At 33.6% G+C, this 15346-nt stretch overlaps 1 protein-coding gene across 1 annotated transcript; it reads right to left on the bottom strand.

The window, feature by feature from the left end:
- Positions 1-11887: 11887 nt before the first annotated feature.
- On the bottom strand, positions 11888-15050 carry LOC8260247 (probable WRKY transcription factor 49). Its single transcript, XM_002530944.4, has 3 exons — positions 14586-15050; positions 14319-14471; positions 11888-12508 (listed from the first exon to the last, which is right to left on the bottom strand). The coding sequence occupies exons 1-3, from the start codon at positions 14840-14842 to the stop codon at positions 12028-12030; spliced, it is 891 nt and encodes a 296-aa protein (XP_002530990.1). The 5' UTR covers positions 14843-15050; the 3' UTR covers positions 11888-12027.
- Positions 15051-15346: the final 296 nt, after the last annotated feature.

Raw genomic sequence — 15346 nt, forward strand, 5'->3', positions numbered from 1 at the left:
GTCGTCAAATCTGTGAGTTAAAGTCATATATCGCTTATGCACCTGTTATGCATAAAATTTGATTTGTTACTGTGATTATTCATTTGCAATTTCAATCTTTCATTTAATTATTTTTATTATTTGCATGATGCTTTTAATTACCATTTAAATATGTTTTTCCTTTATCACCAATTTTAATAATGCATGATGACTCGGGATGGGACGGCAGTAGAACATAGGAGTTGGATGAGTGTTGCAGTATAACTCTGAGAGAGATGAGATAGAGAAAGGACAAATAGGTAAAGTTTTAAGAAAGAAAGATTAGGATCATACGGTGAGCATCGCTCTCTAGGCTTAGTAGAGTGTGGTTGCCGGAGTAAAGGTCCCTGGTCGAGCATTGCTCTCTAGGCGCCGGCTTATTTGGAAATTTAAGTGACCGGACTGGAGGTAAGGTCCCTGGTCGAGCTATGCTCTTTGGGCGCCAGTCTTATTGGATAAGAGAGCCGAAAGACTAAGGCTGAGAGTTAAGTGACCGGACTGGAGGTAAGGTCCCTGGTCGAGCTTTGCTCTCTAGGCGCTAGTCCTGTTGGAATGAGAGGTTTGAGATGTTAGAGTTGAGGTTAGTTGAGACATAAGTGTTGAAATAAATCGAGATGTTAGAGTTGGGATTAGGGTTCTACTGAAGTACTCCGTCCCATTGCATGTGGAATTATTTTTGGGTAAGCATGGCATGACACGTATGGTTAGCATAATTTATTAATTATATTTAAAACTAAATAATGTGATATTGAGATGTTTGAAACTGTTTTAGTTATATAATTTTAGCTCACTCTCGAGAGTGACAGTCTCTATTTACTGTTTTTCATATTCGTGACTGTTAGTCTTCCCGCGACTCTTATTCAGTAACCCGACTCCTTCATCATCCGGTGGTGTTTGATTTGGTATGTAAATTGGTAAATCTTAGATTCTCCGCAGTAGTAATAATAGGGATATCAGTGGTAATTTTCTGTAGTTTCGGGTCTCGACTAATTCTTCGGGCATACCGATTTAATTGTGTAAAATTTAATGTTATTGTAAATTGTGATAATAATAATAGTACAATTTGAGTTGAGGTTGGTTTGAGTTAGTGAGTGTCAGGCTTACTACGGGATTCGGTGGCCTTACGCCTACCCATTCCCTAGTGTCGGTCACGGGCCCACGGATGGGGTCATGATAAAGTTGGTATCAGAGCTTAGGTTTAGATTTCCTTCGACCTAAGTTAAGATTTTTCTTGGTACTGTGGAGCTAGGATCAAGTCTGTCTTGTTATTTTCATTGACTCTAGTGTCTCAGGCTTCTCTATTAGAGAGTCTGTCATTCTTTTTTCGTGAGCTTGTCTTTGATACTGTGCTGAGAATGAGCTTTGTAGCGATGGGAAGATCCGAAGCATGGTAGACTCGTGCCGTTTTCATCAAGTGATTAGTGCAATCCGCCTTTGGAAGCTTTGATTGTTATTTCGATCTTTGAGCGTGGTTGCGATCGTGTCATGGGCCTCACATCGCATCAGGCATCGCCTTATTGAGTAGCGCCGAAGTTAGTTCCTGGGAAGTCGAGCGGATGTCAGAGCTTTTATGGTTGAGTTGCTGATTGTAAGAAGCTTAAGAAAGGTGGCAGGAGTATTTTCGGATGCTCGGAATCCAGAGAAACTTAAGCGAACATTATTTATTTTTCTAAGTAGAACAAGTATTTTAAAATACAATATTGCGCCCAGTCCCATAAGAATGCATTATGGCATTTCACTGTTAGGCATGCATCATACATCATGCATTGCAACCCTTGGTGATAGGGGCATCATCACCCTGGTGGGCGATATTGTAGAATTTTATATAAAGAGAAATGGCTGGAGATTTTATGATTTTACAAAAGTGTTTTTCCAAGATGATAAAGCTTTATCAGTGATGATTATAAAGTAAATAAATAAGTAAATTTTTCAAAGTAAATTGTGTTAGCTTAGGAATTCTCTCGATGACGAGCTGAGTTGCTGAGAGAGTAAGTCTGTGGAGCTGTAAGCCCCATGTTGGATTATAAAGGAGGCTTTTGGATTTTAGTCAAAGAGGAATCTTGTGTCAAGATGGCATGGGTTGTGTCGGTTGATGCGATCAGATGGATGTTATGTCGAGGATGATGTGATGTGGATGTTAAGAATTTTTTGCGCGTGCAAGGGGCATGTCATTAGAAAGGGAGTTGGTGAGTGAATTTTTGGCAGGATCACAGTTGGCCCTTCTTGTTATGGAGACCCTTGGTTTTGTCGGCAGGTTGGTGAGGTGGCATGTAAGTTGGACTTGCTGCCAAGTAATGTTCTCTGAGGTCAATCCTGTTGTTTGTAAGTCTGAGTTGAGGAAGTGTATTTTCGATCTTTTGCTCGTGTTGGACCCTTAGTGCGTGGAAGCAAGTGAAGATTTGGTTTCCAAGGAGTAGTAAGTGAGGATCGCGAATTTTCAGGTTCGCGAGTTATGTTTAAGGGTTTTGTCGATGAGTCTTGTGGTTGAGTTTATTTCTGCCGAGGAAAAGTTCTCGAGAAGCCGAGTGGAGATGAGAGGTTCTTAATTAGTTTCAGTCTTGAGTGAAGCCCCTTTTCTTTTAAATTCGAGGACGAATTTTTGTTAGGGGGGGGAGAATGTAATACATGAATTTTTTTCTTTAATAGAGATAATATTAATAATGATTAATAAATGAGTTTTTATTTAAATTAATTTAACCTTATTTTTATTTGGTTTAATTTGAAATGATTTAATGAGGTTAGTCAATTAAATGAATTATTTTTCTATATCCAATTAGTTGAGATTTTAAGAATTAATTAAGTAAATTATTTAAAGGGTAGAATATATTTTTGGTTATTCTAATATTTCCCCAATGTATATGTATATGTATAAATAAAATTATATATATTGGAAAATTTTGGAAGAAATTGTAAAGGATGTTTTTATAACAGAATTTTGGAGAAATTTGTATTTTAATTAACTAGTGGTATTAAAATTTAAGTTGGAAAATAATTAGTAAATTGGTTATTTAATTTAATTGTGTGTTAGGACTAAATTGGAAATTTATTTTGGAATAAGGATTGAAAGTATAATTTTATTTTTATGGGGTTTTAATGAAAATTTGTGAGTTTGGTATTTTCGTAAATAAATATGTCGGTCAGGGGTATTTATGTAATTGTGTATTTTCAATAATTCTAATTTGGCCCAAATTAAATAGTTAGAGGCTTAATTGAAAGGATAAAGGAAAGTTTAGGGGTTAAATTGAAATTCTGCAAGATGAAATTGTAAGTAATTAAGGAAGTTGAGGGACTAAATTGTAATAATAAAAAGTTCAGGGGTCAAATGTCGATATTGAAGGGAAAGAAAATCGGGAAAGAAGAAGAAAAAGGAAGAGAGATGTCGGGGGAGAGAGAGGAGTGCGCGGAGGAAGGAGCTGCGGCGTCGGGGCCATCCGTCGGGGGGTCATGGCACACTGACGGGCGAGCGAAGAGGAAGATGGCTTCCTTGGCCGCTTGGCGGTGGTCGCTGATCTTGGTGCCGATCGACTCCTCTTGGCCTTACCTTTGTTTTTGCGGCGGCGGTGTAGACAATGGTGGCCGGAAACAGAGGTTCACAGTGGAGAGAGAAAATGGAAGCAGCCGAGGTTTTTGGGCATTTTCGGCGAGCTATGGATGATCGGATAACATATCCCGACTCTTCTCAGCTCAAGCTTCGAAATGGCACCAGTCTCGTGGCGATCGGACTTCATTTGCAAATCGACGGCCGAGATCGTCCGTAAATTTCTCCGGATGATCGGGTGTCAGATCGAAAAATCGGAAGTGGGGATCGTCATCAGCGCGTCGTTGTGAGTCCGATGGTGTGTTTGGATCGTCGATCGAACTTCGGCGGCCGGAGGCGAGTCGACCGAGCGACCGAGCGTCTCGGTAATTTTTCTCTGGCCCGTAATTTTGGAATTCTTGGATTTAATTTGTGTGTCTATTGATTGTGTTGAGTATTTGATGATATTTGTGAGTCAAAAATAATTATTTGTCGGACTGCCTGCCATAGTTGTGTTTTTGTGCTGTGTGGCGGAGTCGGGAAAAATAGTGAAGTTTGGGGACCCGACTCCTATTGTTTGAATTGTTAAATATTTGAAGTGTTTTTCTGGCAGGTCCTGGACCCGTTTTTACGGGGGGTAATGTCCGTGTTGTAGGGGAGGTTCTGCCGGATTTTCGGTAGAATTCTCCCGAGTCGAGATTCTTAGACAGTCAGTCCTAGGAGTCTAGACCTAGGATTAATGATCGATTGTTTCAGCGTTTTGATAAATTATTTTCCGTGACTAGATAGTCCATTTGTTCGGCTCGCTCCAACCGAGGCGCCAGAGGAGAGTTAGGAGGTCGCCAAATCTGTGAGTTAAAGTCATATATCGCTTATGCATGTGTCATGCATAAAATTTGATTTGTTACTGTGATTATTCATTTGCAATTTCAATCTTTCATTTAATTATTATTATTATTATTTGTATGATGCTTTTAATTACCATTTAAATATGTTTTTCCTTTATCACCAATTTTAATAATGCATGATGACTCGGGATGGGACGGCAGTAGAACATAGGAGTTGGATGAGTGTTGCAGTATAACTCTGAGAGAGATGAGATAGAGAAAGGACAAATAGGTAAAGTTTTAAGAAAGAAAGATTAGGATCTGCCCTGGTCGAGCATCGCTCTCTAGGCTTAGTAGAGTGTGGTTGCCGGAGTAAAGGTCCCTGGTCGAACATTGCTCTCTGGGTGCCGGCTTATTTGGAAATTTAAGTGACCAGACTGGAGGTAAGGTCTCTGGTCGAGCTATGCTCTCTGTGCGCCAGTCTTATTGGATAAGAGAGCCGAAAGGCTAAGGCTGAGAGTTAAGTGACCGGACTAGAGGTACGGTCCTTGGTCGAGCTTTGCTCTCTAGGCACCAGTCCTATTGGAATGAGACGTTTGAGATGTTAGAGTTGAGGTTAGTTGAAACATAAGTGTTGAAATAAATCGAGATGTTAGAGTTGGGATTAAGGTTCTACTGAAGTACTCCGTCCCGTTGCATGTGGAATTATTTTTGGGTAAGCATGCATGACACGTATAGTTAGCATGATTTATTAATTATTTTTAAAGTTAAATAATGTGATATTGAGATGTTTGAAACTGTTTTAGATATATGATTTTAGCTCACTCTCGAGAGTGACAGTCTCCATTTACTGTTTTTCATATTCGTGACTGTTAGTCTTCCCGCGACTCTTATTCAGTAACCCGACTCCTTCATCATCCGGTGGTGTTTGATTTGGTATGTAAATTGGTAAATCTTAGATTCTCCGCAGTAGTAATAGTAGGGATATCAGTGGTAATTTTTTGTAGTTTCGGGTCTCGCCTAATTCTTCTGGCAGACCGATTTAATTGTGTAAAATTTAATGTTACTGTAAATTGTGATATTAATAATAGTAAAATTTGAGTTGAGGTTGGTTTGAGTTAGTGAGTGTCAGGCTTACTACAGGATTTGGTGGCCTTACGCCTACCCATTCCCTAGTGTCGGTCATGGGCCCACGGATGGGGTCGTGACAGAAAATGTATCGATAATTCCATATATCTGTAATGCAAAAAAATTATTGAAAAGTTAAAAGAAAGTAGACTACTAGAAAAAATAGTGCTTAAAATACTAACACAACACCAGACCAAGAGGAAGTTACACCTCTAAATCATGATGAACTACTTGCCTCTACTTTAGAAAATCTCTCTCCCATTATCCCAAGCTCATAGGCATAAAATATTAAGTTACTTAGTTAAAGCATCTCACTAAATGTATTTTTGTTCCTACAGCTTGCCAATCTTAACATTAGTCAACCAAAGCTACTACACGTACTGCCTAGGCATATGGTGGACTTATCTGAATTGCAACATGTGATGACACTAGAATTTACGATTGATAATCCAGGAATTATGACACCAACTCACATGAAGAGCATTTATGAACTATTAGGACAAGTCCAAAAGGCATCTACTACCACAAAATTTAAAACAAAGGACAGAGCTACTAACATGAAATACAAAGAAACATAAAAGAGCAGAGAACAACAATTTCAAGCTGAAAGATATGTGAAGCAAGCTCCTACTTCTATGAAGCAACTTGCTAGATCTATGAAGCAAGCTTCTCAAGCTCAAGTATCTCTAACAACAGCTCCAAAAGCTATTGCCCCTCTTTAAAATTGAACAAAAAACAGTTGCTCCTAAAACAAAAGAAAAAGATAAGCTTAAGGAAGCACCTCCAAAAAAGAAGGCTTGTGAAGAGAAAGGGAAAGACAAGAAATCTTGTTTGCCTCCATATTAGGTTTTTGCAAGATGACAACCATGCGGGGACCTATATTTTGTTTTAAATACTCACTACTTGACTGTTTTCTTGGTTGGTGGCATACCTTTATTGTTTTGTGACGTGTCTTTTCTGGTTTAAAGATTCTTTGATGGTCTTGTACTTTTCAGAAAGATTTATTTATGTATTTTGATATGTTTAGCATATTTTATTACACAAGAATCCAACAATGAATATATTTTATGGTCCCAATTATTTTATTAATGAATGGACCATTCCATTTTGCTGTTAACATATCTGTCTCATTTTTCTTATTCAGTTATGTTATATGATTAAATTATAGATTTGTTAGATGACTAAATTCAAACATTAGGTGAAAACAGGAGCAATTTCATTCATATCAAAGTAAAATGATAAAATATAGAACCAATACAAAATACTAGTTCATAACATGCTACGCATACCCAATTGCTAATTCTGGCTCATAACTAGTACAAAACACTTCATTAAATCTTAAGATAATACATATTTCACACAAATAAACCAGCCATCGCATAAAACCTAATCTAAATAAGTCCCTTCTTCCCTTCATTTCCCCCACAACATTTGTTATATTTTCCAACTTCGATTTTAGGATATTACTTTCCATCTTCAACGCCCTTGAGTCCTCACTTGAAGCAACACCGTAAATTCAGTCTAAAACCTCTCCATGAATGAATTTAGCCTCCTAAGCTTTGTTAGCACTATTAAATTCCTCTCATTAACCCATTCATCATGCCACATAAAAATTTGCAACTAGAAGCCTTCAAACAAAAAGGAAACTCTTTCAAAACACAAATATTGTAAGAAAATACAACCAATTTCAACTAACTTACATTAGTGTAAGGGCATCCCCAAAATTTAGGACTAGGATTTTTTTTCAGTCCTTAAGATTCTCAAACGAGGCCGATTACCACAAACATAACGAGAAACTTGCATTCTAGCAATTATATCTCTAGCATCAAGCAACTCACTTGATTCATCCTCCATATCTATATGTGCAAAATAGTTGTTGATTGTTTACTTTAATTTAGGGATTAACATAAATCAATTACAAAGAGAGAGATGATAAGGGATGGACAACTTAGGGTTTTTAAGTTTAGGTAAAAATAGTAATTTACAATATTATGGATTGAGGTAGTAATAATATATACTGATGTGTCGATGATTTGAGGGATTTAAATATTCTGATTGCCATATCATATTAAATTGGCTGGAAAGCCCTTTTCTACCCCTAATTGAAATGAAAATTAAAGGTTAGTTACCAATTGGAAAAAAATTAAAAAACTGGTACCAATTAGATATATACTAAATAGTTATGGTACCATTTGGGATAGTTTCCTATCCACCTTATTAGCCGTCAACTTGGTCTAAGAGGCTTTTACACCGTACTCCCTCATCATCCACATCTCATAGCTCCGACTCCAACTCCGATTAGATAGCTCATAGCATAGAAAAATCTTGTCGTCAATGGTGGTTACATCATATAATACATTATTAGTATCTGGTTGCGGTAGCTCCACCATTTCCTCCTTTGCCAAATTATAGGCCAAAACAGACCTCCCATGGGTTTTAGAACAAGTAATCGACTAAAGAGCACCATTGCAGAGGAACCTTTCTTCAGATTGAATATTGTCGTATTTCAAATCCTAAATCTCTTTCCTTCTCCAAGAATTTGTTTCGAGAGAAAATTATAAATTCTCTTTTTTTGAGAATCGTATGACATTCTGTCATAATCTACTGCCACCACCTTGTAATCATCAATGGATTTATTTTAACCAAAACTGTTGTTATAATCATTAGAAACATTAGATGTTGTAGGCAATATCATAAAATCTCCTATTGTTGGGTTCCATAAATAAAATTTTGCAACAATAGTGCATGCACCATCTAAATTAAACCAATCATCTAAACTATTTATTTTGTTAAAATTAACCACTCATCTACACTTAAACATATCAAACTGTTGCATGAACCATGCAAAAAGAAACCAATGCCATATGGCAAATCTTTGTTCTAAGGAACATCAAGAGTCTTTATTACATGGTTGACATTGTTATTTTCTAAAAGTGCTTCAATGGTTACGTATTCCAATTCGGAACTATACGTAACCAACGACAATCTACTTGGTCTAGAGTGCAATTTCACAATATTCTGGGTCGATGATATGGAGTGGAAAAATTTACAGACACTCTTGAATCTTATCAAAGACTTGATAGGTAACTTTGCAAGTATCTCCCATAAAAATTCTACAGGAATTGACATGTTTCAAAATCTGAAACTCAATTGTTGCAAATTATAATATTTATATGTTGTAATGTGGTTATAGAGTTCATAAGAAATTCAAATTTGAGGCTTTTTCCTTAAGATGCAAACTAATTACCAAAAGATATGACGTTATATTGTCTATTTGTTAATATTGTAAGATCAAATGATAAATCAAAGCATAAAAGGTTGGACTCTTAAAATTAATGAAATACCTTATGGCAACCAAAATGGGGGAGGGGTGAATTGGTTGTTTACAAGAATCAATTTTAACTAAAAATTTTTAGTAGTAAAAATAATATTAGCGGAAGCAATTAACCAATTCAATATGATAATGTAAGCAATAAAGTAAACACAAGTAAAATAAAAGAGCTTAGGGAAGAGAAAATCAAACTCAAGAGTTTGTAGTGGTTCAGCCAACTCCTGCCTACATCCACTCCTCAAGCTGTACTTGAGATTTTCACTATCAATGATCCTTTTATGAGTGCGAGATCAAACTCAAGTGTTTCCAAGCTCACACTCAAGTTTCTTATAAGTGTTCTAATAGCTAACACTCTAACCCAAGTGTTTTCTCAAGGCTCAAACTCTAACCTAATCTAAACTTTTTAGTCTTAGTTACAAGAGTAATCAATCCCTTACCAAAATGCTCAACCTAACCTTTTTGAACTTTGAATATATATATCAATCACTCAACTACTCAATGATTCAAGCCCTCTTTTGAATCTTCAATACAAAATGAATTTAATGAATAAATAAAGTTTATTGAGAGATATTATAATAGGAGGCTCAAGTCAATGCTCTTGCTTGACCTAGAACCATTAAAAATGAAGCTTAAATAGTCCTAGGTGAAATAAAGACGTTATTACCTTCATTAAATAAAAATATAGCCATTTTAACGACCTTCTTAAATGCAGCTTCGCGGGTGAGAACAATCCTTCACGACCGTGAAGCCTCGGCACAAAAAACATATTTGAAAACTACAACCCATCATTGCCATGAACAATTCTTCATGGCTGGAAATTTTGGCTTTCATGACCAAGAATGTCTTCTTTCACGGCTGTGAACTTTGGCCCTGAAAGCTACTGGACTTGTGAGCAAAAAGTTCTTCACGGGCATAAATCTTTGTTCACAGCTCGGATTCTTTTTTTCATGGCCTAGAAAGATTTGTTCATGGTCGTGAAAGTCTACTTTCACGAGTGGGAAGGTTGGCTCTGAATGCTTTTGTGGATTTTCTATTGTTTAGTCACGGGCGTGACCATTTAAAAAATCAGTAGTCTTCATACTTCAAAAAATCAGAACATTTTATTGCTCATCTAGTCTTGGCACTTTGGACATGCTTCAGTATTTCGGCCATTTCGCTTTCCATACACTTTGGATTGATGTAAGACCTTTTCCATATGAAACTATACTCCTAGGACTATAAATCTGGAGAAAGGCATATTAGAATTCCTCCTATAAAAATAATGTCACTAATTCTAATTAATCTTATATGCTGCAATCCGATATGACAGCTTGAGCATAATTTACCCAAAAATCCAAAACTCAATTTTTCTAGCTCCAAAAATTATTCTAATTTTTGTTCCTGAAAGTGGACTAATGTAGCTATCCATCCATATATGGCTTTGCCCTCATAAACTCTTCCAAGTAATAAGTTTATTCTTCAAACTTTAGCAATCGATTTATTCCATGGAGATCATACTTGTTCACATGAGTTTTTTTTGACTCCACATGCTATTTGCTTTGCGCTTATATATTATATTACTCTTGTCATCTTTATTACTTCATGATTTTATCTTAATGGTCATATTGACTCGAGTATTTAAGTCCTTAACTCTTGAATCCATCTTTACACTCATGCATTCATCTTTATTTATATGCATCAATGATAATTAAATATTACTTGTTAAGAATAATAATACTAAACAAAATTGTTAGTAGTTAGTTATCCACATCACATAAGAAACCTTGGGTCATTATTAGAGATCTCTTTACTTATTTTTCATGCCTTATTCCGTTTAACATTCAAAAATTAAATTTTTTTATTTTTCTTTAGCTCCTATTAGTATAATTTTTATGATTCTTAGACCATCAATCACCTGGTTTTTACTTTGATAATATGAAATTCTGATGATGATTACATGGTTATTAATTTGATTCTATTTTTGAATATGCTATTTTATTTATGCAATAGATACACAAAGTAAAGCATAGTTTTAATTAATTATTTGCTTTATGTTAAAAATATTAAAAAATATTTTTAAAATAATATGATTAGAATTAATACATCCAAAAAAAGATGGGATCTTATAAAGATATTTAAAAAATTTTGAAAATTAATAAATTATTTATAATTAAAATTTAATATACCATGATGCCACATGAGAATTATTATCTCACCAAACTAATACAATATAATGCAATTTAATATATATATATATATATATATATATTATAAACAATTATTTCTATCAAGTACAGATGATTAGCTACAATCCTTTTTGATGTGTTCAAAATTAAAAATTATACATGTAATATTAATGATATTGTATAATTTATTTTTGTATTGTTAAAGGTAATAAAAATAATCATTTTTCTTCAAGCATAAATAAGTAACAATATATCTTTTTTAGTATATTATGTTTTATCAAAAATTTAGCTACAATAATTTTAATAAATAGTTAATATTTATCTTTTTAGAATAAATACTGATTGAAATAATAATTTGATTTGTTTTTATTGATATTAAAATTTTATAATTAATATAACAAATTCTTATCAATATATGAAATTTTTTATTTAATATATAATCATATGATAAAATTTGAATGTCTTAAATTATTTTATTAATATTTAAATTATACTAATCGCGCAATGTGCAGGCAAAGTTGCTAATTTTATTAATACGACTAAACTAAACTGAAATTTGATTATTTCTAAAACTGGTTCGGTTTAGTTTTTACCCAAAATCTAATCAACCGAAATTTTTATTAATATTTAAAATATTATTTATTTATTTGTCTATATAAAAATTAATTTATTTGATATAAAAATATATTTATTTATATATTTAAATACTTTTTATCATTATTGATCAATTAATAAAATTAAAATATTTAATTATTCAATTTTTATCAAAACTGAATTGAACCGATCGATTGTTCACCATTTCTAATGATAAATAATATAAGTATTATGTGCATTACAATTATTGTAATTCGTCTTATTTATGATTTGACGATGCACCATAAACCAGCATAACTAAAGAATATAGCTTTGTAATTAATGAAATGTATATCTAATTAATAAAATTTTACATTATTAGAACAAACTATTATCATCCATAACAAACCAAAAAGTAGAGGGGTTGTGGGGCTTTCGACCCACACATATAATTGTACATTCATTCACCTAATGGCTAATACTAGTGCTTATGCCAAAATCAAAACATGAATGGGATTGAATAGGGGACCAAGACAGGGAAGAAGGTGAAGTAGGAGGCGAACAAGAAGACATGGAAGATGCAATATTGTTAGTGTTTGATGGATTCCTGATCATGAAAGGAACCACATCTTCAAGCAGGCCCTGAGGACCTCCTGATCCTTGTGGGCAGTCATCAAGTGAGCTAGTTAGGGTTGCACTTGCTTCTTGTGATGGACATTCTTGGGCCTCATCCTCTTGTGTTTGTTGGGTTTCTTCAGCTTTTGATGTGCTCTTCTTGGGCTTTTTTAATGGGGGCTTAAGATGATTAGCTTGGTCTACTAGAAAATATGGGTAAGCAAAATGTAAATGGAGTCCTTCATAAGTGATTACAAGTGTGTCTTGATCCTCACTTGATCTTTCTACCTGCTTTTTGGCACTGCATCTTGGGTTTGTGCATCTGTAATAGCTCCTGTTACCATAACAAAAATGTCAACAACCAAAAGAAAATATGTCATTTTATTTTACTTTCATTGCATCTTAGGATTGTTGTTGGGTGTTAAAGAACATGTCTACTTTTTTTTATTAACAATATTATTTTTTATTTTTAATAATTATTTTTATCAAATATTATACTTAATATACCTGTTTTTCTTTAAAAGTAAATTTTAAAATGGTCTTGCCAACTGCATTTTCAAACCAGCTACCATTTATTTCAGGATAAATGTCTAACAATTAAATTGCTAATTCAATGTAATGCTATGGATGAGCAGAATTGATGAATGAATAATGACAAAGTATTAGGTGTAACACCAACCTTTAGCAGTAATACTGAAACCCACTATCAATGTTATAAAAATTATGGATCATTTAGTACACTGCCCACATACTTAACTCGGCGGAGGGGTTAATTAATTACTGTGTAATTAATGTATTTTACTGTCACTAATTAAGGTAAATGTAAGTCCAAAAGCTGATTACAAGTTCAGAAGTAAATTAATTTAACACAAAGTGATAATGAAACAGTTCATAATATATATATATCATGCTTTAAATTCTAAGTTGAATACATTAGGAAGGTCCCCAAGTCCACATCTTATAAGTCAACTAAGATGTCATATCATTCTTCTATGCCTCTCTTCTGTTCTGACCCTTTTTTGCAAATAAGTTAAAGAAGAGTACCAATTAATGCAACAGTGACATTGGAAAATAGATGGAAATAAAAATAGGCCAAATGAATATTTCATAACATTTTAATTTTTGATATAATTTGATACACATTTCAACTTAATTTCCTGTGATATTTCAATACTCTTTGACATATAGGTTTATTCAAAATGCCTATATATAATATGCATACATATGTAAAAGTTATTTAAAAAATAAAACTAAGATGTCTGTTGCATTGAATAAAAAAATCAAAGGCATTTAAAAGGTTTTGAAAAATAGAATTCAGATTTTTTTTAAATCAAATTAAAAATAAAGTGTTCAAAAAATTAAATGATTAAAATTTAAGTGTTTGCGTATGCATTCCGGTATAAAAATATTATAATAGATTAAATATTTATGATAAGTATGAATTAAAAGAAATGATTTTATTTTGATGAAAACCTCTTCTTTCTACATGCTATAACTTTTATAATGAATGTAAAGGAATAATTATCTTTTATTGTACAGCGAATGCTCCATTAATTCAATCCTGGCATATCAAACATTTATTTTCAAAAATATTCTTTGTTAAGTCATGGTAAACTTCTTTCAAGAAAGAACCAAGGCATGCCAAACTGTTCATTTACACATGCTTGACGATAGTATTGTCAATTGCTATTCACCCAAATGAATGCACAGCAATCATAAATGAATAATGTTTTACTACATAGGAAGGTGGCCAAAATGCACGTGAGGTGTGGTAGAACATTATCACAGGTTACCATAAGAAGAATGAAAGAGACGATTCAGGGACAATAATAAAAAGATTCCTTTCTTTTGAGATGCACATGAAAATGAAGGAAGCATAGAATTAATTTTAATGTCAAATTAACCTAATGGGTAAATTTGTAACTTTTTTTTACTGGCATTGACTTGAAAAATGAGAGAACTCTATTACCAGGATAACAAAAAAAAAGGTGTTTCTTCAGGTCAAACTTTATGTCACTATGATGATGATTATTACTATTCTTTCTTTCTTTTTTAATCAACGTGGGTGAGCTTGGATACATATTTAAAAAAAAAAAGGTTATGTTAACTATGAGATAAAAATAGAATAGTTTAATAGCAGTTACCTAGGAAATGGACTGTTCTTAATAGATTTTTGGCCATACTTTCTCCATTTATAACCATCATCAGCCATCCCATTGCCACAGGTCTTGAGTTTCAGAGTATACTTGTTATTATCAGTCTTACTCAATCCCAGACCCTTTTCCAATATCGAAATTCTGTAACAAGGAGGAACAATTAGCTTCAAAGTCATTATAACAGGAAATTCATCAGTACAAGGAGATTGTGACCCCTTGTATAAAAATTATATAAAAATGAGATTGAGAGCAAACCTGGCTTGTGAAATTGCCTGGGAGTGATCCTTGTGGCTTGCTGTGAACGATAAAGCATTCTCAATATCATGAATTGTTGGCCCAGAATAGACTGTGGAGATGAGGCGATTAGTATGGTCATCTGGAGATGTGAGTTTGGATTGAAGAGGAAGTTCATTTGGCAAAAGAAAGAAAGGAGACTCATCATCAAGAAGCTCTCTTACAATAAGCTCATCTTCAGACCCATTAATAACCCAGTTCTCCTTTACTTCTTCCATTATTATTATTATACTATTATTGTTGCTTTTGCCAACTCAATTTAGTTGTTCATCAGTAAGAGGAAGAAGAAGAAGAATATATGTACTACTTGTAGCCACTACTAACTCGCACAAGAAGAAGCCAAAAGAAAGTGATAAGAAGTGAGTATTGTAAGAGAAAGGTTTTTATGTAGGATATGAGAGAGTGGAGTAGATGAAGAGAGAGTTGTGACGCCTACGTGCCATGTTGAACTTTAGATATTTCATTTTTCTTTTAAAAATATTTTGTTGGAAGTCTGTATAAATCTAAGTCAAAATAATTTTCTTTGAATAGAATGAATCTACCATTATTCGTAAACTCAATAAAGAAAGAAAATATATTACTTAATTTTAGTGTATATTTTATTTTATATATTAAATCGTTAGATAATTGTCATATATTTATTAACTTTAAATAATAAAATATATTTTAAAAATACTGATACATGCGTATCATTCTCTTATAATTGTAGCGTATATATTAGA

Source organism: Ricinus communis, chromosome 10 (genome assembly GCF_019578655.1).
Source record: "Ricinus communis isolate WT05 ecotype wild-type chromosome 10, ASM1957865v1, whole genome shotgun sequence".
NCBI classification, from domain to species: Eukaryota; Viridiplantae; Streptophyta; class Magnoliopsida; order Malpighiales; family Euphorbiaceae; genus Ricinus; species Ricinus communis.

Excerpts from the sequence above, each read along its gene's own strand:
- LOC8260247 (XM_002530944.4), bottom strand. The coding sequence starts at position 14,842 with ATGGAAGAAGTAAAGGAGAACTGGGTTATTAATGGGTCTGAAGATGAG. Across the intron at positions 14,472-14,585 it reads CAGGCAATTTCACAAGCCAG|AATTTCGATATTGGAAAAGG; the intron begins GTTTGCTCTCAA and ends TCCTTGTTACAG. Across the intron at positions 12,509-14,318 it reads AAGAACAGTCCATTTCCTAG|GAGCTATTACAGATGCACAA; the intron begins GTAACTGCTATT and ends TTATGGTAACAG.